General features: G+C 39.8%; 1 protein-coding gene across 1 annotated transcript in view; it reads left to right on the top strand.

Annotated features, from left to right (window-relative positions):
- LOC307164171 (sacsin-like) overlaps window positions 1-13285 on the top strand; it is a 30725-nt gene extending 17440 nt beyond the window's left edge. Inside the window, exons 5-8 of the mRNA XM_079880627.1 lie at window positions 497-1925; window positions 2013-2101; window positions 2199-12336; window positions 12490-13285. Coding sequence (XP_079736753.1) covers window positions 497-1925; window positions 2013-2101; window positions 2199-12336; window positions 12490-13279 — 12446 coding nt within the window. The 3' untranslated portion in view covers window positions 13280-13285. The remainder of the gene's footprint in view (window positions 1-496; window positions 1926-2012; window positions 2102-2198; window positions 12337-12489) is intronic.
- Window positions 13286-23996: the final 10711 nt, after the last annotated feature.

Genomic DNA, 23996 nt, shown 5'->3' with positions numbered 1-23996 from the left:
CGAGCGCGCTCTCGGACACATCGGTCTCTCTCGCGGACTTTCGAACGCGCTCTCCAACACACCGGTCTCTCTCGGACACATCGGTCTCTCTCGCGCACTATCGAGCGCGCTCTCCAACACATCGGTCTCTCTCCAACAAATCGGTCTCTCTCGCGCTCGCGGCGTTCGCCTCGCTTTTGTTCGCCTTGCTCTCGCCTTGACTCGCCATGACTGCCGCACATAATTAATTTTAAAAAGTAACGGACAACGCACCATATGGTAGCGGTAACGGAGTTAATTTATTTAAAAAGTAATGCGTTACAGTATTAGTTACTGTCAAAAGTAACTGAGTTACAGTAACGCGTTACTGCCCAACACTGTAAATGACACCCCTGATCAGCTGCAACATCAGTTTTTACAAATAAATGCCCCTCAGGGTACTTGTGGTGTCGGATTCTGACATGTAACACTGGCGACGCTAACAATATTTATAATTATTATTATTGTTTATTTACAGACTTGCCATGTGTGTTCAGTTCTGAACACCTGGCCATTTTTGACCCACAAAAGATGATGTTCGGAGATGATGAAGAAGGCTATCGATGGTCTTTGAATGACGAGGAGGACAGAGAGAGCGTTTTGAACTTGAAAGATCAGTTCCAGCCCTTTCAAAATGTAGTCAGTCAAGTCAACAGTTGTTCCTGGGAGAAGATCATCAGCGAGGAGCAATACTTCAAAGGAACGCTTTTCCGTTTTCCTCTGCGCAATGAGGCTTCTGAGATCTCAGATAACTTGTATGACTCCACAAAAGTTACACAGCTTTTTGACAGTTTCATTGCTGATGCAGACATCAGTCTTCTTTTCCTGAGAAATGTGTCATCCATTACTTTGCTGCATATTGACACCAATGGTTTCTGCAGCAATAGGCTAAAAGTTTCAGCGTCAAATCAATTTGACACTGACCTTTCTCTTGTTAAGCAGGAATCATTTGACAGAAACCCTTTTTTCAAAACGATATCGCACATTTCCCATCAAATGGAAGAAACAAAGTCCCAGTGGCTTGTGACACCTTGCCTTCTGAAACATGGATATATACCAGAGATTGACTCTCTAGCCAGTAAGCTGAGCTTCTACCCTCAAGTTGATGCAGCTTTTCGAATAGATAAAGACGGATCACTTTGCAATGGGCGACTAAGTTGCTTTCTGCCACTTCCAAATAATGAATCAAACAAAACTGGGCTTCCCATTCATATCAATGCTTGCTTTGGCCTGACAGATAATCGGAGGTTCATTAAGTGGCAAGAGGAGGATCAGAAGAATGACGAGTCTGCAAAGTGGAATGAGCTACTTATAAAATATATTCTTCCTCATGTATATCTTATGATGATCCTGGATGCCATTCAGTTATCCAGAAACTCGACCCTGCCTGCTGCCACTGTGTACAATCTCTGGCCTGACCTATCCAAGACTGTACATAAAGACAGATGGCATGAAGTTGCAACAGACACTCTGAAGCGTTTAATTGAATACAAGATTTTTCAACTTGCCAGAGATGAGAAAATCTGGGTGTCTCCCTCAGATGCGGTTTTTCCAGTCAACAATATATGTAGTGACACAATGTCTGCGATATCAAGATTATTGATTGCTGAAGGAGAGAACCTGGTCACAGTCACAGAACATATTTTGAAAGATGTTCAAGAAATCTTCCCTGAAAATGATACCTTGACATGGGTGACTCCATCTTATGTTAGAGATGTCCTTCACAGAAGTGAGGCTGAAAACCTCAGTAAAGATGACAGATACTCTCTTCTTGAATTTGCTCTCAGTGATGAGAAGTACACAGAACTACAAGGTCTTAAGCTTCTGCCTCTCAGTGATGGAACCTTCACTTCATTTAGCAATGAAGTGCAGAACACTGTTTTGATCGACAATGAAAAGTTTTCACGGTAAAGTTGTCTCTTTCCTACTTTAATTGTTTAGCGTGTTTATATTGTGTTTTCAAAGTAATTATAGTCTGTTTTTTCTTTCTTTAGAACATTGCTGCCATTTTGTAAAGAAAGATTTATACCCAACGATCTGAGCCATGTTTGCACTAAGCAACTAAGGAAACTAGCAACAAAGAGTAAGAAAATTGTTTAATATATTTTATCTGGAGTGCTTATAAAATATTTAATTAATATCATGCATGTTTGTGAAATTTGGTCTCACTATTTTTTCAGGCACATACAACATAATCGAATTGGATGCAAATCATGTTGTTGCACTCACCAAGAAGCACTTACCCATGGACTGGAAGGTGACCCAAGGTCATGTGACATGGAAAACAGCAGAAGATCATCATCCACCAAAGAGCTGGCTGGCTGAATTCTGGAAGTTTCTTAGAACTGAATGGAATGAGTTAAATCACTTTATTGACATGCCTTTAATACCACTGGAGCCACTACAGAGTTCAGGCAATTCTATATTGTTAGCAAGGTTGCAGAGTAACACAACTTTGATTTTTCAGAGTAACACATTGTCTAGCTTGTCAGATCATGTTCAGAAAGTGTTAGGAATGGTGGGGTGTACAGTCATAAAAAAAGATGTGTGTCTTAGACATCATGACATTGAGAGATATGTTCTTCCCGCTTCACCAAGAAGTGTTCTACAAGTCTTTGTGAACTCACACAGAGATCAGGTCATCAAAGGTATTGCCTCTGCTTCATCACAGGAAAAAGAGGAGTTGAAAGTGTACCTCTCTTCTTTGGATTCTCTCTCAAATGCTGAAAAGATCCTGCTTTCCATGTTGCCAATCTTCAGAATGATGTCTGGGAAATATGTTGCAGTTCAATCAAAGCAAGCAGTTGTTTCAACCACCAAACCAGCCATTCCAAATGATTTTCCAATGCCTGAGACCATTGTAAAGTGTGCAAATGAAGCTGATCGCAGACTTTTGACTCTTCTGAATATTGAACTCTTAGATGCCGCTAAGGTGGCTGTTCATTTGGTTGACTGCATTGAGACAGCCTCTTTCCAAAAAGGTGAGGAACAGACAGTAATGACCTGGATATTGAATAATGGTAGTCTTCTACTTTCACAAAGTGAGCAGCTGCTCATGAAAACTAAAAATCTCAAATTTATTGAGACAACTCATGGACAACACAAACAAGTCTCAGATGTTTTTGATCCAAGAAACAGGACATTTCAGGATCTTTTCGAGACAGATTTCTTTCCCCCACCTATTTACACAAAGACAGAGGAAATGCTTCAGAGTTTGCAGCGCCTTGGCCTAAGGACAGAGCAAAAAGAAATATCTACAGAAAATATACTCCAATTCATAAATCATATTGAAAAGCTTTGTGTCCACTCACCAGATAAGGCATATAAAAAAGCACATACTCTTGTTCGAGTCCTGAATGAGAATGATTTCCTTTCAAAATTCACCAAGGCGCAGATAGAAGAGCTGAAGCAAAGGCAGTGGGTGCCCTGTGAAAATCCAAAGTTCTTGAATGGAAGCATTTGTAGAAATCTTAAGAGAGGTCTCTATACGCCAGTTGAAGTACGGGATTCAAAGTATTCTTCAATTGTTGGATATGTAATGCCACTTGTCTTTGAGCTAACAGGACATGTCTGCAAAAATCTTGGACTTTATGAACCCCCTCCTGTTGAAAAAGTCTTGGAGAACCTCTCTGCACTGAGACCAATGGTCAACCCAAATTCAGATTTTCAGTTTAAAACTGAGCTGCACAGTATTTACAAATTCATGCAAGACAACATGATAAATTTCACAGATTTAATGGACACAAAAAGCATCCCCTGGATTTGGAATAAAAGTGAGTTTGTCTGTCCAGGAGATATAGTTTTAGCCTATCCACCTGAATTGGATCTAAGCCCCTACATCAAAAAAGTGCCTGAAGAGTTTTTGCAATATGAAAACCTACTAACAAAATTTGGGGTGAAGAAAACACTGTCCGATGAAGAGATTGAATACATACTCCATGACATAAAACAAAGAATTGACTGCAGGTATCCTCCTCATGGAGACTTGACAGAACTTAAAGTGTCAATTGTCATTCTTGACTGGATGCGAAAGAATGAGAAGCTTTTAAAGGACAGTACCCCTGTGCCTGTCATGGTACAAAATCAAAACTTTACTCTGCAGTCTTTGTCCAAAACTGTCTTCTGTGACATCAGTGCTGAAGGACTTGATGACCTGAAACAAGACAATGAGGAGTTCTATGTCATTCATGAAGAAGTTCTACCCATCACTGCAAGATGGTTGAAAGTCCCATTCTTAAGTACTCGCATCTTAAAACCACAGTTCATTCAAGCAGAGCAAGAGTCATTTGGAATAGAACAATGTGGACAGTCTGAACCAATTACTCAAAGAATTAAAAACATTCTGAAAGAGTATGATGAAGAAAGTGACATTTTCAAAGAAATGCTACAAAATGCTGAGGATGCTGGGGCAACCACATGTAAATTCCTCCTTGACTTCAGAAAACACAAAGACCCCCCTGAAACTCTCTTTGATCATGGAATGGCTCTCTGCAATGGACCATGCCTTTGGATCTTCAACAATGAGCTTTTTTCACAAGAAGACTGGAGAAACATTGTCAAAGTGGGATCAGCATCAAAGGAAAAAAAAGTTGAAATGATTGGAAAGTTTGGCCTTGGATTTAATACTGTTTACCATGTGAGTGATATTCCTTCAATTTTGAGTGGGAAAACCCTTCTCATTCTTGATCCAAATGTCACCCATTTGGAAAAGCACATTCTCAGCAATGGACACCCAGGAATTAAACTTGACCCATTCCAGGAACGACTGTACAAAAGGTTTCCTGGACAGTTAAAATCTTATGAAGGAATTTTTGATTGTGATTTGTCAGTGCAAAACAGCAAGAAAGCTTACAATGGCACCTTGATTAAATTACCATTTCGCACTCAGGAGGAGGCCAACAAGTCAGAGATCAGTTCAAAGGTATATGATGAAGAGCGAATTAGGAGTTTTAAAAATCATTTGACTGACAATTCACAAACACACCTACTATTTCTGAAAAGCATTACATCTATGTCCCTTCAAATTGTCCCTGAAAACGCATCTACTCCTCTATGGAATGATCAGATTCAGACTCCTCTCAAAATATCCAGAGAAGTCATGAATTCATTTGCTGTCTCGAATGACACTCGTTTCCAAGAGATCGAGAACACCTTCAGAAATAGTGATATCAAATCCCACAACATTATTGATGTCAACAAAGCACACATTGTTAAAATAGTTCAGGAGAACTCAGATAAATCCCTCACCCAGTACTGGCTTTTGTACTCATGTTTTGGAACACATGATTCTTTGCAGATGTTCCAGAGAAGAAATGAACAAGAACCTGTTTTTTCACTTCCAATTGGTGGTATAGCTGTACCTTTGCATAGAGAGGCAAACACTAATGCATGGTCCCCCGATGAAAGCCTCTTTGGCCAGGCTTTTTGCTTTCTTCCTCTCTCAATTGAGACGGGTCTTCCAGTTCATGTCAATGGAACTTTTGCAGTCACATCAAATAGGAAAAGTCTATGGGAAAAAGGAGTGAAGTCTGAGTGGAACAAAGCTTTACTGAAAGATGCTATAACCTCTGCTTACATCACTACACTGCTTGAGCTGAAAAAAATGGCCCAAAATGGACATATCCAGAACTATTCCTTCCATACATTCTGGCCTAACACAGAGACAGTAAGCAAAGCATTTTTACCCATGGTTGAGTCTTTCTACTCAGCAGTTGTGCAGAATGCCAATGGCAAATCTCTGGAGTTTTTCAGCAATGGACATGATTGGTATTCTATGGACAGTGTGAGATTTCTGAATCCAAAAATTGAGGAGAACAAAGTAATTGGAGGCATTGCCATGAAAGTGTTCTTGAGCTTGGGAGCTTCATATTCTAGTGTTGTTTCTCTCCCATCATGGGTAAGACAGAGTTTCATCGATTGTGGCTTCGAGCCAGAAATCAAACAGAGAACAATCAACTGGCCTGAGTTTTACAACATTGTTTTTGAGAACTTGAGTTCTGTGGACACACACAGCAGAAATACTCTTGTAATGAATGCCATTGACTTGAATGATCCTGCTGTTGATGACCTACTGAAAAGCTACCCTTGTATTCCAACACAGAGTTGTAAGAAGCTTCAATTAATCAAACGACTTGTGAATCCTTCTGGCAAAATGGCTTGTTTGTATGAACTTAAGGAAGGACAGTTTCTTGAAGGGACAGAAACGGACTTTCTCTTTCCAAAAAGGTTTAAACGACTTTCAGATTTGGGAATGCTGAGTGACCGCCTCCCTTTAGAGGACATCATAGAAAGAGCAGGGAAGATATCCAGTGTTTGGCAACAGGATAAATCAGAATATCGTAAAGGTCTTCAGTGCCTTGTGGAGTCAATGAAAGACTCCTCAGAAGATGTGAATTCTCTGCACTGGCACACACTGTCTCAAATACCATTCCTTCCTGCCTTAGTTCCTTTAGTTCAGCAAAACAAGAAGGCCACTGTTCTTAAAAAACCCTGTGAAGTTTACAGTGACAGTTGTCTCAATTTAGTAAGCATGACTGGATTCACAGTTGATCATTCAAACCTTCAAATACACAATTATGATCCAGTTCTCCAAAAATTGAGAGTACTGACAAATCCACCAGTTGAGACGGTGCTTCAGCAGCTGTTAAAAGCACACCAACACTGTGATACATTTGAAAAGACAGCTCTCTTCAACATTGCCCAGTCTTGCTATGAATATCTCAATAATTACTTGTTTGAAAGAAAAGATCCCAATCCCATTATTGAGCATGCAAAATCATTTCCATTCATTTTCATTGAGGATCAATTTGTAAATGTGAGGTCAGTGGCCAGAAGTACAGAATTTGAGGAGAAACCATATCTCTATGTACTTCCAGTAATCTTCTCCAAATTTGAGAGGCTCTGGGACTGCCTTGGTGTCAACAAACAATTTACAAAAGAGCAATTTGTTGCTGCACTTGATGAAATTGAGAATTTAAATAAATCTCAACCTCTTTCCACGTCAGACCTCAATAAGTATGTCGCAATACTCATAAATGGGCTATACAACTTTAAAGACGAAAAGCCTACAAACTGTCTCATACCTGATAAGAGAGGTGTGTTGACATCTTCTAAAGAGCTGAGATTTAATGACAGCCCATGGATGCCTGTCTCAGCTGGTGTCAAGCTCGCCCATGATCTGATACCTCGGCCTGTGGCCTGTCATTTTGGTGTAACAACAACAAGACACCATACTCTGAAGAATCATTTAGTCAGTGAGTTTTCCCTTCATGCCAAAGAGTTTGGACAAACTGAGAAACTTCCTATCCGAATAAAAAATATAATTGATGCATATCCCTCTAAAAAGGATATTCTGAAAGAGCTCATTCAAAATGCTGATGATGCACAGGCAACAGAAATTCACTTTGTGTGGGACAAAAGAAAACATAAGACAGAAAAGATATTTGGAAAGAAATGGGAACTGGTTCAAGGCCCGGCTCTTTGTGTGTACAACAACAGAACATTTTCTGATGATGATCTGCAGGGGATTCAGCAGCTGGGGAAAGGAGGAAAACATAGCACTTTAGGGAGAACTGGAAAATATGGACTTGGCTTCAATTCTGTGTATCATCTGACAGACTGTCCATCTATCCTGACCGGTGACAAGTGGCTCTGCATTTCTGATCCAAATCTAAAATATGTGGAAGGCATAACAAAACAGTCCCCAGGCTGCATGTTTTCAGTTGATGATGAATTAAAAAAATCTTTTGAGGATGTTTATCATACATTTCTTCCAGAAATGTTTGCACTCAGTTCTGGAACCATGTTCAGGCTCCCGCTCAGGACAGAGGAAATGGCAGAACAATCTGAAATATCTAGACACACAGTCACAGACCATGACATGAAGGAACTTTACTTTGCCTTGACTGGAGATCCTGAAGGACTAATTCTCTTCTTGAAACACATCACAAAAATACAGTTCTTGGAGATCAGTGAAGATGGAAAGGGTAAAAAAAGTTCTTTCCTTATTGAAAAGAAAATCACAAAGAACTTGGTAAGCAAGGAAACCTTTGACAGACATGTTCGAGAATCCCTCATGTCAGGAACAGCTGAACCCTGCAAAACCATCTATGACATGCAAATCTCATCTCGAAATAAACACAGTCATTGGATGATTGCAGAGTGCTTTGGCTTTTCAAAACAAATCTATGAGCAAAAAAAAAAGCATTTTAAAGTTCCTCAAGCTGCTCTGGCTGCATGTTGGAAAAGCTCATCTGACCACACATTTACTGGCAAGGCATTTTGCTCTTTGCCTTTACCTGGAAAACTTGGGTTACCAGTTCATGTGAATGCAAATTTTGAAGTAGATTCTTCTAGAAGGGACTTGTGGAAAGAGGATGGCGATAATCTGAAGACAGAGTGGAACCAGTCACTGAAAGTAAACATCATTTCACCACTCTATGCTGACCTCCTGTTACATCTGTGTTCAGTCATGAAGGAGGATACACCAACAGATCTTGTAGTCCTTAAGTCACAGCTAGAGACTTCTTGCCTTAAGTACTTTCCCAGCACCATGCATCCTTTTCTATGCATTTCTCTGGGAGAAGACAAAGTCTGGCATGAGATGATCCATGAGGTCTATAGATCAATAAGCCTGCGTGATCTTCCTGTCATACCTACTGTACACGCTGTTTCTGTTGAGTCATCACACCTTTCACAACAAAAATACACAGTTACCTGGTGCAGTCCATCTAAACAACATTCAGAAAATTGTCCATATTTTACAAGTAAGGACAATGATGAAATTTTCGAAATTTTAGATGACACCGGGATGAAATTAGTGCCTAACACCTGCAAAATTGATGAAATAAAAAAGAATTTTAAAGCAGCTGGTGTGAATGTGACAGAAGTCAGCGCTTCAACAGTGATGAACTTCTTGAAGCAAAGATCGTTAAATGATCCTTCACAGACAACCAATAGTTTGCCTTTGCCCATCAACCAGACCTTGATCAAAAACAAAACAAGATGTTCAAAACTTCTGAGTTTCTGCTTGACAAATGCCAATGAGAAAAATTTCTATGACCTCAATGGGTTGCCTCTTCTCCTCACAGAAGATCAGATGTTAAGAGTCTTTGACTCTAAATCCCCAAAGTTGATATCAAGATTTAGCAGTCTTTTCCGAGGACATCAGGAAATGTTTGCAGACAGTGAAATCAATAGACCTCATGTCCAAATTCTGTGTGAGGGAAAGTTAATTAAGGACTTAACAATTGACATAGCAGCAGCGTATTTGAAACCAGAACTTACTCAACTCCTCAGTCAGTCATTACCTGATCAAAGGTGCCAGCTGTACAAAGCGGAGGCAGAGACCAAATGGCTGAAAACATTATGGATCTTCTTTGAGGATCAAGGAAAATTCTACCAAAATGAAAATATGAATGTCTTCAGTGAGATAAAAAAGCACTTTGATGACAGTCCTATTTTACCAGTCATTTGCCCCAGTCAAAATAACACACATTTCTTACAAACACTGGGAAACATATCAAAAGTGATTCTGAAGCCAGATGAAAAAATAGCATCCATTCTCATAAAACTCGGGTTCATGAAATTAGACTCCAGCTTTTTCATTGGTCTCATTCCTGAGTTCCGTTTCATGTATGTGAATCCAGAACTCCTGCAAACAGGAGACATCAGTGCTGTTTTAGAAGAGGTTTATCATGTACCTCATTCACAGTTTGAGGAGCTCTCAAAAGATGAATGTGTAGATCTTCAACGCTTCTTACAGAATGGGATCAGAGATTCCAAAAAGAAGAGTGGACATGTGAGTATGCTCAAGTCCTTGCCCCTGTTTGAGTCAATAACAGGAAAACGGGAAAGGATCGATTTACATAGAATGATTTTCATTCTAAATTCTAAGCATCAGAATGACTTTCCAAACTTATACCATGTTGATGGATGTGACAGTATTTTCCTGAAGAACACCTTGGTGAACCAAGACTTGGCAGAATGTCTAAACATACAGATTCTAGATGATCTGGAGTTCTGTGTACAGTTTATTCTTCCTTCTGTGCACATGATGACAGAGGCCCAGCTTCTTGATTTAATGTTTTTTTTAATGAAATTTAGACCAGTGGACCCCAGGATTGTCTCTGCATTGAGAGACGTCAGATTTATTCGAGACATCCATGGCTCTCTTCAGGTGGCTTCATACTTCTATGATGACAATGTACACCTTTACAGGGTAATGCTTCCAAAAGAGAGATTTTTGCCAGAGACGTTTTGGGAGATTTTCAGAGATGAATGTACTGAATCAAAGGTTTGGGACAATGTCCAAGGTAAACAAACTAAAGCACATGAAGGACCTCTTGATCTCTTGAAGGACCTTGGATTGAATCATGAAGTGTCTGATGAGCAAATCATTCAGTTTGCAAAACAAATTGAATCTGAAACTAGAGGCAACACTCCTCTGGATGTTCTTGAGGAAAGATCAAATCTCCTGTTTAGGACTGTTTTGTCAAAGAGTATTTACAAAACCTCTAAATTACTGAAGAGAGTTGCTAACATTAAATTCATATTTCCTGTGAAAATTCAGCAAAAACTTTGTGATTATAACAAGGCCTTTGCTCAAGAGAGGGAAGTATTTGCAATCAGTGGATCACTTATTGGCAAAGACAGTGATCACCATTATCTGATATGGACATCTATGCCAATCCTACCTTCAGAACTCTGCTCTTCACATCACATAAAGAAAATGAAGGATGTCGGAGCCTTGGAGACTCCAACCCTTGGACAAATAGTTGCTAATCTGAAAAACATCTGCACATCTCAGTGCCACAGTGACAGATTGCTGGAAACAAGAGAAACAGTATTTAACAAATTGTACGCATACCTGCAGTCAATAAATTTTGATGCCTCTCTGTTCTCAGACCTCCCTATTATCTTGGTGGAAAACAGGACAAAACTTGTGAAGGCCAAACTGACAGCACTTGTGCTAAATGATGCTCTTGAGTTTAGGCCTTATTTGTACTGCATTCCCTCAAAGTATATAAAATGTGAAGACTTCTTCAGGAAGATTGGTGTAAATGAGAGGCCCACCATCAATCAATATATCACTGTTCTTCAAGAAATCTATTCTGATAGTTCTGACAAAGACAGCCTTCAGGCAAACCAGCAGATAGCTGTGAAGCGTGTTGTACAACATCTGTTTTGCCTGCTGAATGAGGAACAGAACAAAACTTGTTTCCGAAACAACCCACTTTATCTTCCATCAACAGATGGAAGACTCTATGAATCCAACACTTTGTTTTTCAACGACACAGTCTTCCAGCCTGCAAGACTTGAGGGTCCTTTGGAAACCAAGCTGAAATTGCTGGAAAAATTAAACTGCTGTCATCTTGGAAATGATCACTATGAACATCAAACATTGTTGCAGTTCCTTCCTCAGCAAGTTCGCCCCAAATTTCTCTCGGATGTAATTTCTGAAAACCTAAAGGGAGAAAGTGTCCAATATTGTGATGAAGGGGGATGTGAATTTAGTGGCTGGTTTGACAAACACTTGTCTTCTGCTGCATTTCTTCATGGACTAGTCTGTCTCATCAGAGAAGACAGCAAAGGTGGGGTTTCACAGTCTGAAGCTGCAGGAAAGTGTGAAGAAATATTTTCTAAGATTCAGATTATCTGTTGCAAAACTCTTCAAACTGAACTTCTGTTAAACCATGAGCCACTTGAAGGTAGTAAGGCTGAGACAGATGTTTATGTGAAAAAACAGCAAGATGGGTGCAGATTCTACTTGAAACACAATGATGACATGACCCACAAAGTAGTGAATGAAGTTAATATGTGTCTTACTAAAGAAATCAATGTTCTTCTAAAGAACTGTCTTACCGCCTCAAGCCTTCCAGTCCTTGGGCATCTTCTGCTGTGTGATAACATGGAGGATGTTGAGAAAACCTTGGCAAATCATGGCATTCATAACAGTGGCCACGAAGAAGGTTACAAATCCTTACCGAAACCTGGATGTCTCATACCTGAAGAATGGCATGACTGCCTTGATATGAACTTCCTCAACAACTTTGAAAGTGGAGAGTATGTTGGCTTCAGCAAGGACGAATCCAGTGAATATTTCTATGCCATTGTTATCAACCGACTAGATGATTCAATAGGACAAATGAGACATTTTCCTGCCAGATATAAAATACAAGTTGGCAGTGATGACTTCATTGAAGTAAGCTCTCTTGACCTTTACCAATTTAAACGAGAAAAGAAGGCAACTGTGTCAACAGGGTCCACTTGCACAGATATAGAGCGTCTTTTAACATCCAGGCCTCCACCCAACACAGGGTCCACTTGCACAGATATAGAACGTCTTTTAACATCCAGGCCTCCACCCAACACAGGGTCTACTTGCACAGATAAAGAACGTCTTTTAACATCCAGGCCTCCACCCAACACAGGGTCTACTTGCACAGATATAGAACGTCTTTTGACGTCCAGGCCTCCACCCAACACAGACTTTCCAGGGACATTTGAAGAAATCAAAAGAGAAATTGACCAAAATTTAAAAGATATCTGGAATATGTCAAGTGAGGACAGACAAAAAGCCCTCAAACGTCTTTACCTCCAGTGGCATCCGGACAAAAACCCAGGCAATGAAAAACTTGCCAGTGAGGCTTTGAAATACCTGCAAAACAGAATTGAGGAACTACAACAAGGGAAAACTGTACATAGCACATCCTCAACCTGTAGAGACTTTCGAGATTTCTATGACACGTGGAACACAGAGGCACGAAGACACAGGAGGGGACGTGAGAGTTTCTATCAGAACTACTCTAGAAGCCACTATAACTTTTGGTCATACCACAGAGAAACACCAAGGCCAAACACAGGAGAAGCAAAACGCTGGTATGAACAGGCTCAATGTGACATCAGCGCAGCTCACAATGACACTGGAGGAGATTGCTCAGAGTGGTGTCTGTTTAAGGTGCATCAGGCTGTGGAAAAAGCCCTGATAGCAGCAATGTACAGGAGAAGTGGAGAGCATCCCAAAAGCTGCTCAATAACTAGCCTTGCTCAGCAGGTGTCCCATTACAGCTCACAGTTGACTTCTTTACCAAACACTGTGAGGCAACTGACTGAACTTGGTGTTGATGGCAAAAAAACTCAGTATCCGAACTATCACCAATTTCCTCACATTCCAAACAAGCAGTTCAGCGTTGATAATGCTAGAAGTGCACTGGATATTGCAACAAAGCTTTTAGAAAAAATAGAAGAATACATTTCTTGAAGTAGCTTGAAACTATCGACTATGTTCCACTGAGATAATCATGAGGATCTATTCATGTAACAATGCTTGATCTGTTTAGTACTGCTACTGTACCATGCATTCTTGAATTTCTTAACTCTATGTAAGCATGTTTTGATAATTATAAGTCTGCTTCTCTTCTTGCTTACTGTTATAGCCTATTTAGCATATTTTTGTATACTGGGCATACTTGTATAGCAAACAGTAGAGCAATGCCAAGGTCATGAGTTTGATTCCCAGGGAAAGCATGAAATAAATGTATATCTTGGATGCAAATGTAAGCTATTTTGGATAAACATTTTTTGCAAAATGTGCATTCAAAATTACATTAGAATTAAAATGTCAATGTGTCAATCATTTAAAAGCATGGTTTTATTAAGAAATATTAACAGAAGTCAAAATCTGTGTCAACCAAATATTCACTAAATGACAGAACTGCAATTAAAATGAATATTAAGTCACACAATCATCCTGCGATACAGGTGCTTTATGTGCTTTACAATCTTTGCAGCAAAACCATTTCTTGAGTTATTGCAATATAAAATATGGATGAATGCTGTGTGATGAAAATACAAATTACAAACAATCCACAGGCATATGAAAATATTTAAGGTCATGCTGTAATTCTGTGAAATGAAGTGCATTACACATTTTCACATGCCCTTGAAAATCCAATGGTCCAAGAATCTGGATCCTGCTTTTGACATCAGGCACTCCAATGCCCATTTGGGCCGGTCCTCCTCACACAGGGAACATTCAACACGCATGTGTCGTATGTGCAGAACGAGTGTGAATGAATAAAACCACTGGTCAGCTAGGAAGCCGTCCCGCAAGAGCATTTGCTGCTTCTCCCCTCTAGAGTTGATAGGAATGACTCCAGGGTCCACTACCACAACAACCCCGATTATGAAATAGTGCTCTTCCAGAACCACTTCCAGAAGGTCCATGACAATCACAACACCTGACAGCGATATTATCACTGGTACATGTCATATACTGTAAACAAAGGGAAATCAGTTTCTCTCTTTGGTGGAAGCCATTCAGTTAACAGCCTGGTCACTGCCATGCTATCAAAATAAAAGTAGCCTAATGGCAAGAACACTCTTAATAATAATATGTACTTAATTAATTATGGATCCCCTAATAAGTAGGGTATGCAATGTTCCTCATATCAATAAACAAATATACCTTTTTATTACATCTTAGGTCTGCACATGCAACAATTGACAACAACACTTCATTCTCGTGTTCTACACAGCTTGCCGGTAATTGTGCCACTACTGACACCTGGTGGTTAGTCTAGAAATACACCATCAAATACACTTTCCCCCGGTTTCACAGACAAGGCTTAAGCTAGTCCTAGACTAAAATGCATGTTTGAGCTGTTTTAACTTGAAGTAACTTGCACAGACAAATATTAAAATATTTTTTTCTCAGAATGCACATCAGTAATGTTTTTTATTTTTTTATTTTTTTTTTCTATAGCACGTTTATTAAAGCTACTTAAATGCCCTAATTGAACTAAGGCCTAATCCTGGCTTAGTTTAAGCCCTCTCTGTGAAACCGGGCCTTTATCATGACAGGGTAAATCAAAATGACACTGATTAAAATAAAAACGAAAGGATATTTAGGCCTTAGCCAGCTTCTCTATAGCTAAGCAAGAATGTTCTTGTGTACTTCAAAAGATTCAACACCTTCTGCCACTATAACCCATGGGTTAAAATAAGCCATAAAAATATAGAAAGGCCTAGTTTTTACAGACAGGGCTTAGATTAAGCCAGGATTAGGCCTTAGTTTAATTAGAACATTTAAGTAACTTTTATAAACGTGCCGTAGAAAAAAAACATTACTGATGTGTCTTTAGACTAAACACTGACATATTTTAAGAAATGCTCTGTGAAAACAGCTGAAACATGCATTTTAGTCTAGGACTATCTTAAGCCTTGTCTGTGAAACCGGGGGCAAATATACGAAGACTGCATAATCACTTTACTTATTAATGCGAGAAAGTGCGACACACAATATGACAGGATAGTCCCGCCCTTTAAATAAGAGTCAATCAGCGATCCGTTATGTCATTGTGTCGCTGCAGTTAAAAGCTGGTTGCTATAGACCCGTATGGAAAAGGTTTGCTAAAAACTCCTGTGATTCTTATACAGGGCTTGACATTGACACCCGCCAACCCGCCAAATGCGGGTGGATTTTGCTCGTGGCGGGTAACATAGTCACTCCAACTAGCCACTTTGGCGGGTTGAATAATTGTAGTATTTTCAAAAGGCATCTGAAATAAGTGTGACACTACAACTCCCACGAGTATTAGGGCTGTCAACGAATATTCTAAATTCGAATATATATTCGAATAGTTTTAAAAGACAGAATTTCGAAGGTGAAAATTAATATTCGAATGTGGAAAAACGCCCGCGGTAGCAGAGGCGCGGCTGTCTGCTTTGCGAGTGGGCGCGCTGCCTGAGGGGTCTCAGGGACAGGTCATTTTATTTAACGTTACAGAAACATTACTAAAGTGTAGGCTACTGTACTGACTGAATAGATATTGCACGAATAAGGTAGGTTAGATACAGCAGTTTCATACACTGCAGGCTTCCACTGGTTTGATTTTTTACCGTTTCATGTCAAAGAAAAGTTCCATGTTTACCACAGCACAGCTCGCTCGGAGCATTCAATGTCGGTTCTATATAGCCTACTGTAAAACTTCAATTAATGTTAATAATATTTGTTTCAATCACTGAATGAAGCCTGCTATATACTGTAAGAGTCGCGATCTTAAATTGCTTGCACAAAACTCTTGATCAGCACTCAACATTGTTGTTGTTCATTTAAACCGTTATTCGCAGAGAGCGTCACGCCTCATTCGCGCCGCAAGACCTCCAGACGCGCGTAAACGCGTCTTTCTCTTTACATTGACTTAACATTGAAATCACTCGCGCCAGACGTTCTATTCGCGTTTGGTGTGAACCATAGACTGTAAAAAATGGTGTGAACGCAGCATGAGGGTGAGGGCGAGAGAGAGAGAAAGAGTGCCTGCGAGTAAGAGTGAGCGAGCGAGTGAGTGCGAGCAAGCGAGAGTGAGGTCTGCAGTCTTGGCCATTAGTTGATTTACTTGTTTTTGTGTAGGTAATACGTTGTCAAATATGTTTCAATTTAAATAAACTACCTATACAAGTAGTTATGTCTCTTTGTATTAATTTGTCCTGTTATTGACGTAATGCGCATCATTGACAAAATGCGCAACCAGATAGTTCGAATATAGAATAGTTCGAATATAGGCTATGTGGTTTTTTTTTTTAGATGGGAACATTCGAACATCATTTTTGAGCAATTTTGACAGCCCTAATGAGTATTACATGCACACAGTGTTGCCTTGCGCTTGCGCGCTAGTGACCGACAACACAGAAACGAAGAGACCGCTAGCTGCCCTGCTGGAGTTAGGCCTACGTCGTATGCCAGTGGAGCTGTGTGGCGACATATAATACATAATACATGGTTTTATTTAAAAAAAGGAGCTTTATCCCATACACAAAAGAAATATATTTGAAATATATTTTCAGGATATATTTTGGAATATATGCAAATATTTGAAATTGGCCCAATAAATATATTTCATACTTATATTTCATATATTTTTGTTATATTTCAGAATATATTTCAATGTATTTGGAATATATGCCACATATATTTTTGACACTTTTGGGGACCCATACAGAAAAAAATACATTGAAATATATTCTGAATATAACAAAAATATATGAAATATAAGTATGAAATATATTTATTGGGCCAATTTCAAATATTTGCATATATTCCAAAATATATCCTGAAAATATATTTATTTTGTGTATGGGTACACACAACCTTATCAGAGCTAATGATAATGACCTGTATTGTTATATATTTATGTAGTCTTGATTTGGGTGTGTACAGTGGTTTTACATTTAAAAGGGTTGTAAATCTAGTTCAAGTAAATTTTAGCACGCCATAGTCAACTTTTATCAGGTAATTTCACAACAACAAAAAATGTGGCTAGTAAAAATGCTGTGTGGCTAGTAACTTTGGAAAGTCACTAGCCACATTGGCTAGTGAGCTAAAAAGTTAATGTCAAGCCCTGTTCTTATATGTTCCAACAGAATTTTGTAAGGGACATATATGCTGCAAAAACCACATATATAAATTGCATAATATTAATGTATTTTTAATCATATTATGTCATATATGTCCGACATACAACTGAAGCCATATAGATTTTCATGATGTAAAAACATAGGAAAATAATGCTAATTTAATATGAATGTCCAGCATGGATGTGTATAAAACACAGTGCAGTTTACCAATCAGTATAAGGCTGTAGCTACTTCACTCATGCTTGTTCTTATCTGGTCCTAAGTCGAGCCCTATGCCTGTAGTCAATCATGGTTATATACTGTATAATCAGCCTTCGTAGATGAAACACAACATTTAAACTACACACACAAGCACACATTTTAATTACAAAATTATTTATTAGAGTGTGTTCTACAAGATACAGTTGCATATTTCACATCAATAGTTTTCATTTTAAATCCTGCATCACCAGATTTCATTTTCATTTGTGACAATTTCTCTAAACTTTATCACAGTACCACTATGGTATACAACAGTTCTATTCTTAACCTACAAACATAAAACTTTCCTAAATGTCGAAGTGATTCTTATGGGTAAAAAATAAATTCTAAAAAATCTAAAAAAATAATTCAGTGGCTTAGTAAATATCACAGCAATAATTAACTTTATTCACTTAATAAAATCTCTGAATATCATTTACTTGATAGTTTGAGTTGAACATACAGAAATAATTGACTAAAACTCCAACAATTAATTTTGTCTGAAATTTACAGTTATATTTAAGTTTGAAGTTTTTCACTAAAATAATTTAGTATTTGACTAACCAATTATTTATTTAAAATACACTGAGCTACACTGAGAACTGTGCACAGAACTGTGCACTGTTTGTTTATTGGCAGGTTATGGAGTCAGTCATGTCGCAGCATCTTTCGGCTGTGAGTGACGCAGGACGGCGGTCTAAAGTTAGAAGTTCCCCCGCAGAGGCGAGTCTATCTCCGGGATGGGAACCAGCGCTGATCCGGTGGATAACAGACCGGTTGATTACACTTGAATTACTTGAATGTTTAGGCCTAAATGTTTAATTTTTACTTCGAAAATGTTTCTTACATGAGTTTAAATGTAGGCAATATTGTATACGTGTTAAAAATATTAGAAAATATGCTGTATTGCTGTAGGCTACTCATCGACAATAAAGGCCAATGTCATGTAGTTATACCGTTGGTTGTATGGAATATTTTTACAAAGGTTTAGAGCAGGGGTCGGCAAATAACTTTGGCCGCGGGCCAATATTTTTTTTAGCCAGTAGGTGGCGGGCCAGCTACATGGAGTAGGGATACAAATTAAACTGCTTAAAATACACTCTGTATTCACCCGCTTTATATCCCGAGCTGACGGGTCCGCAAAATTTAGATCTCATTTCCAGAATCTCACATTCAAATGTCTCTAACGGAAAGAGAGCGATTAAGTAGCCTATAAAAATTATAAATGTTATACAAAAATTGTGTTCGTGTCAATATAAATAGGCTATTATTTTAACATTTTACTGTCAGCAGAGAAATGTCACAGAAAAAAATAATGAAATAGCCTATAAATAACAAATAAATATCAAATCACTCAAGCAACATAAATGAAAACCATATTGTCCAACTGACAAATGAAGTAGCCTAGGCTATTTTCTGCCAAACTATTTCAAACATCCTTGCACAAAAAAAAAGAATGTTGTTGACTGACAATGGTTTTAGTACCAAACAGCTCCTCGCTAGGCTACAGGTGGTCAGAATGAAGTGCTGATGCGCTGTCAAAACATGTCGGGAGTGGGCTATTGTCAGTCAGACCGCCCGCTCTGTCCAAACTAGGTACACCAGAGTTCTGACCGCTACCGTCTTTATACTTTAAAATAGAGTCCTGCACGGGTTCGGGTACCCGACGGCTCACCCGCAAAGTTTGCTTAAATGGGTGAAAAATATCCAACTGTGTCGGATACGAGTGCGGGTCGGGTCGGACACGGGGGAAACACGGGTTTAAAACAATCACATTCAAACGTAAAAATATATGCATATTTTTAGGAACACATCTACAAAAATATGCCTGTATTTCAAGTTTATAAAATAATTTAAAATCCACATCAGTTTATTTGTGCCCACGCACCACGCCCTCCCAGGATCTATAACGTTACCTAGGTTACTTTTACTTTTAAAAATTCATCATAACCTAGCGCGCGCGATCTGCAGTTGTCGAGATGGATGGTGAGGAGTTGAAGAAAAGAATAGCTAGAGGAGATTGTAAAGTTGTCGACAATAGTCATCAAAAATCAAGTCCAGTGTGTGGGAGAAATTTGGAGTTATCTGAAGAAAATATTGTTAAAGGCTTTGCTGCATGCATTTTCGTGTTGGATAGCCGCAAATGTGGAACTTCATCGCAGGAAGCACGCAGATAACTGTGGTAACAAAGCAGTTCTATCGAACAGTATTTTTCAAATTTAACACTGTTAAGTAGCCTATGTGTGGTGTGCAGGGGGTGTTTGAACCCAACATTGTCAGATGTAGGCGCACGGCCATGGCTTTTCTCAAGTAGTGGAAGAGTTTTGTGCAGCATTTAGTGCAAATATATTTTATCAGGTAATACATATTATTTATCAGTGTGTTATACCTGAATAAATAATAATGAAAAAAAGTTCAAAAGTCGGACTGTAAGCGAATGAGACTTACAGCATGATTGCTATTCACACCCTTATTAAAATGGCTGTAATCTGTTACCACAATAATACGCAGGTTACTGGTGTAACCTTGGTTCTATGAATAGTGGAAGACCGCCAGAGACGATCGAACATAGTGGAAGGAGTCGCGTCTCGTGAGCCATATCGAGAATCTCGTATTGATTTGTCACCTGTGACCCTGACCGATGACGTGTTGGAAGCTATATCCGCTTCATTCGCGTCAAGGTCGTTCTCTGAAGTCATTCTCTCAGTCCGAGTGACCAGAGACTCTGGCGGTCTTCCACTATTCATAGAACCAAGGTTACACCAGTAACCGGCGTTCTATTTCACTGTTACAGACCGCCAGAGACGGTCAAACATAGTGGAAGACGAATACAACCAAGTCACGAGGGCCACCCACCTAGATACTGTCCACTAACACAGCAGAACTGATCAAAGGAATAGGGGCCACATTGATCCTGTAGAATCTTATGAACGTGCAAGGTGACGTCCATGTAGCCGCTGCACATATTTCAGAAAGGGACACCCCACGTAGTGCTGCCCAGGAAGTAGCAACTGACCGAGTTGAATGGCATTTAATAGACGTTGGAACTGTCTGACCAGCCGACTCATATGCCTGAACAATGGTATCCACCACCCAATGAGACAACCTTTGCTTCGACAAGGGTGAGCCTCACTGACAGGCATCAAAACGGACAAACAGCTGATCAGTGGTGCGCCACGAAGCAGTTTTCAACACATACTGTCGCAATGCTCTCACTGGACACACAGCTGTCTGGGAAGCCTCCTGATTAAACGCTGCAAGCTGAATGGGTTGATTCACAAAGCGATCAGACAACACCTTAGGTCGGAAAGCTGGATTCGGCCAGAGTGTTGCCTGATTGTACTCGGGCCCCCATCTGAGACATTGTGGACTCACTGAGAGGGCATGAAGCTCACCTACTCTTCTGGTTGATGTTATAGCCAAGAGAAAAGAGTATGAAGTGCGGAATGAAGTGCCAACAGAAGATGAGCCATGGAATTCCCCACACGACTCAAGCCTGAGACAGTATTATAAATCCTCACCAACAGATCATCTGTGCGTCTACACTCTGGGTTAGGACAGCGAAAGTTCTGTCTAAGAGCCTCATCTGGTGACACTATCAGTGAAGAAACGCATGGCTCAACTGGAGGCATGTTACCAAGGCCCTTCTCCTCGGCCTCAGCCATTGCTGCTAGTGTACGAGCCACACGATCAGGTCTGGATAAAGGAGCTGACCGAAACGCAGAAGAGACAACATCTATGAAGTCAGGACAACTCGGCATTAGGAAATCCTCTTGCCGGGAAACTGAGCGACGCAAGAGGTTTGACTGGCCTGGCCCAGGAAGTGGAGGATCCAAATTCCGCTTGGCAAGCGCCATCTTGAGTGTGTCCTGCAGAGAGAAAACCACTGAAGAAGGCGCATCCTGAAGGCTAGAACCGTCGTCACTATGGGAACGTTGGAACTCGGAATGTGAGGGTATGGTCTCCTGCATGGGCGTATAATAATCCTGTTCCTCCCGGTCTAAGGAGTCAGAGGCCGCAATAGATAAGGTGTCTGATTCTCTTCTGGAAAAGCTGGATGCCGGCTCACACCTGGGCAAGGGAGGAGCTAAGACACCCATATTCCCCTCACTCATATTCTGACGAGTAGGGGGTACAGATAATAAGGCCTTAATACCCTGAACAGCGTTCGCAAGCTCAGCTACTTGCTGGGTCAACGTACTTGACTCCGAAGAGGTTCGCATCTTCTTCGAAGGCCTTCCAGTCCCACTGGCCACACGCTTGCTGGCCACACGCTTGCTACTCACATGTGACGCTGCCTCAACTGATGGAGCAGAATCCCGGAATTCAGGATCTAATTCAGCCAGCCGATGTCGTCTCATCTCCAAGGACATCAAACCACATTCAGGACACGGGTCTACTAAAGCCTCTCAGAGATGATCAATGCCTAGGCAAGTGGGACATTGCATATGAGTATCCATGAGATCCATTGGACCTGAGCAGATGGAGCATGAAGCTGCCATAACCTCCAGACCAGTAGTTGGAAAAAAACCCTGGTCAACCAATGGGATTATAATCACAATACAGGCAGAAAGAAAAACAGCCACTCCAAATAAAAAGGCTTTGCAGTTGCTACGATAAGCCTTGTCAATGTATCACCCTGGTTAACCAATGAGCATACACATAGCAGTCGTTAGACAATAAACAATACTACACGCAGTCTGAATGAACCCTGGTTAACCACTAAGTTCACGTGAGTACTCACCTCAACACTGTTAGTAGCGATCGGATCCAAACAAACCCCATTTAGGCAATAAACAATCTCTCGAGATCTCTTCGCGAGAATGACAAAGAGAACGACCGTGACGCGAATGAAGCGGATATAGCTTCCAACACGTCATCGGTCAGGGTCACAGGTGACAAATCAATACGAGATTCTCGATATGGCTCGCGAGACGCGACTCCTTCCACTATGTTCGACCGTCTCTGGCGGTCTGTAACAGTGAAATAGAACTGCTTGATCTTTTTAAAATGATTTAATTGATATATGTCTGCTAGGTGTTAAATTAAAATTCAACATTAAAATTCGTCTAAACCTGTTATTCATTTTTTCTATTTTTGATCTGAGCGCACAATCAGAAAATCGGAAAATGAGTTATTCATTTTGTCCTTTTAGTTCAGGAAATAAATAATGGAAAAACAAGTTGTTTTTCATTTTTTATTTTTGGTTTTAATAAAAAAAAAAACACAAAAAAAAACGATTGAACTAATGATACGCAGGGCCTATTTGTAAACCGTTATTGTAAAATAAAAATAGGCTGATTAAAAAAAAAAAAAAAAAAAAAAAAACGGATTTCCAAAATAATCCGGCGGGCCAGAAAATATTGCTGACCCCTGGTTTAGAGGAAATAAAAAAGTTAATATTACTGGCATATAAACGCATTTAATATTACTCAAAAATATTTGCCGTATACAGCGATTCAACATTTTAATCACTGTTCTAGAAACATATTTGACTCAACTTTGTTTATTTGCAATAATATGTTATGATTTGTTCACAAACAACAGGCCCAGATAGTTCACAATCTATCTATAAATTACAGAAACGTCTGTCTGTCTGTGTGTCTGTCTGTCTGTTTGACTGTCTGTCTGTCTGTCTGTCTGTCTGTGTGTGTGTGTGTGTGTGTGTGTGTGTGTGTGTGTGTGTGTGTGTGTGTGTCTTTTAACCGCATATCTCTCGAACCGTTAGTCCGATGGATTTCAAACTCGACAGGTGTCTCGCTACAGGCACGAGTAAGTGCAGCGCCAAGTTTGACTTTGTTTGGAAGAGAAATGCAAAATATATCGTTAAATATATCATTTTTAGAAGGTTGTGGTTTAAAAATAAACATTCTGACATTAGAGGGTTGCATCGGTCAAAGAATCCCCAAGAAGGTTATGGTTTAAAAATAAACATTCTGACATAAACACTCAGGCCACGTCCACACGAAGCCGGTGCGTTCCCTATCCGATTTTTTTTTTTCCTCGTTCTAAAAATAAATTCCGTAAACACTGCGTCGTCTCCAGAAATATCTGCGTACACACGAAACCACTGAAACCGACTGAAAACGGTGTAGTATATATACCAGATCAGTATGGGGCGCTATAATTCTGCCACAGAGATACACTATACATGGAGAAGAAGACTTTGAGCATGCGCATAACCTTGCGCGCTGTATACGGACCAAGAAGAAGACGACGAAGATGGTGAACGCAACAACTTCAAGAGCAAGAGTGGAGTCTTTCGTATGGACTGACGATGAAGTCGAACTACTACTTAGAGTCACACTCGACTACAAGTCCAC

This window comes from Squalius cephalus (assembly GCF_949319135.1).
Source record: "Squalius cephalus genome assembly, chromosome: 9".
NCBI classification, from domain to species: Eukaryota; Metazoa; Chordata; class Actinopteri; order Cypriniformes; family Leuciscidae; genus Squalius; species Squalius cephalus.
Note: the sequence above shows the minus strand (reverse complement) of the source record. Positions and strands in the feature narration are given on the sequence as shown.